The sequence below is a fragment of the Dipodomys ordii genome, unplaced genomic scaffold, assembly GCF_000151885.1.
Source record: "Dipodomys ordii isolate 6190 unplaced genomic scaffold, Dord_2.0 Scaffold1000046274, whole genome shotgun sequence".
In the NCBI taxonomy this organism is placed as follows: Eukaryota; Metazoa; Chordata; class Mammalia; order Rodentia; family Heteromyidae; genus Dipodomys; species Dipodomys ordii.
Window position 1 is genome coordinate 1 of NW_012329891.1, and position 1,098 is coordinate 1,098.

At 69.7% G+C, this 1,098-nt stretch overlaps 1 protein-coding gene across 1 annotated transcript; it reads right to left on the reverse strand.

Annotated features, from left to right (window-relative positions):
• Positions 1-281: 281 nt before the first annotated feature.
• Positions 282-1,093, reverse strand: LOC106002981 (creatine kinase B-type-like; the record flags this gene model as incomplete). The annotated part of the gene is made up of 3 exons (XM_013037720.1): positions 282-640; positions 725-914; positions 1,004-1,093. Coding segments are annotated over 3 exons (459 nt in total), but the record flags the coding sequence as incomplete, so codon positions are not given.
• Positions 1,094-1,098: the final 5 nt, after the last annotated feature.

Sequence of the window (1,098 nt, forward strand, 5' to 3'; positions counted from 1 at the left end):
TCATGAGGGCTGCCAGGAAGAGGGAGAAGGAACTGGAAAAGTATCAAGTTTCTGCCTCCATCCGCACCACGGGACCGGGGAGAGCGCCAGGCTCCGCCTCCCGCAGCCAAATGTCCTTAGATGCTCATGCAGCCTCGGCGGCGGCGCCCCCGCCTGACCGGCCTGTCCCGCGCACCCGCGCACCGGGGCCGGCCCGGCGGGGCCTGGCGCGGGGCGACCAGGCCTCGGGACCCCCGCGCTCCCTGACAGCTTCCCCAAGAAAGGCGTCGGACACCGGGCAGGCCAGACCCTGGTTTATTTCAGCAACAGCTTAGCCATCCAAAAAATAAACTCTGCCCGGGCGCCGGGCGTCTACGGCAAGGCGGAGGGCTGGGCCGGGGCGGCGGGCGCAGGGGAGTGCGGCGCGCGGCCGGCAATGCGTTAGGGAGCGAGCGGGAGCGGCCGGCGGGCGGCGGGCGGCCTCACTTCTGGGCGGGCATGAGGTCGTCAAGGGTCTGGCTCTGCTCCAGCCGCTGCTCCATCTCGATGAGCAGCTTCACGCCGTCCACCACCATCTGCACCAGCTCCACCTCCGAGAAGCCCAGGCGGTCGGCGTTGGAGATGTCGAAGACGCCGCCCACGGCGGCCGTGTCCACCCCGCCTGGGGAGCGCGGGCCGGCGGCCGGTCAGCACCACGGGGGCCGTCTGCGGGCCTCTGGCGTCCGGCCCCGGGGCCCCCCCTCACCTGTTCCCCGCTTTTGGAGCCGGAGCCGCTTGAGCACCTCGGGGAACTTCTCGTTCTTGCCCAGGTGCGGCAGCTTGTCGTGCACGCCCGCGTGCAGCCCGGTGCCCAGGTTGTAGGGGCAGGTGAGGATGTAGCCCAGGTGCGGGTTCCACATGAACTCGTATTTCCTGGCCTTGAACAGGCTCTCGATCTGGGGGCGGAGGCGCGGTTTTCAGAGGGGGCTCCCGGCCGGCATCTCCGAGGGAGGTGTGGCTGGGGACCCCGGCCAGGCGTGCTCACGTGGAGCCCCTCCTGGGTGAGGCCCTTGCAGAAGCGCGTGAACACCTCCCTCATTTTGCCCCCCTTTTGCATGGAGATGACGCGCAGGTGGTCTT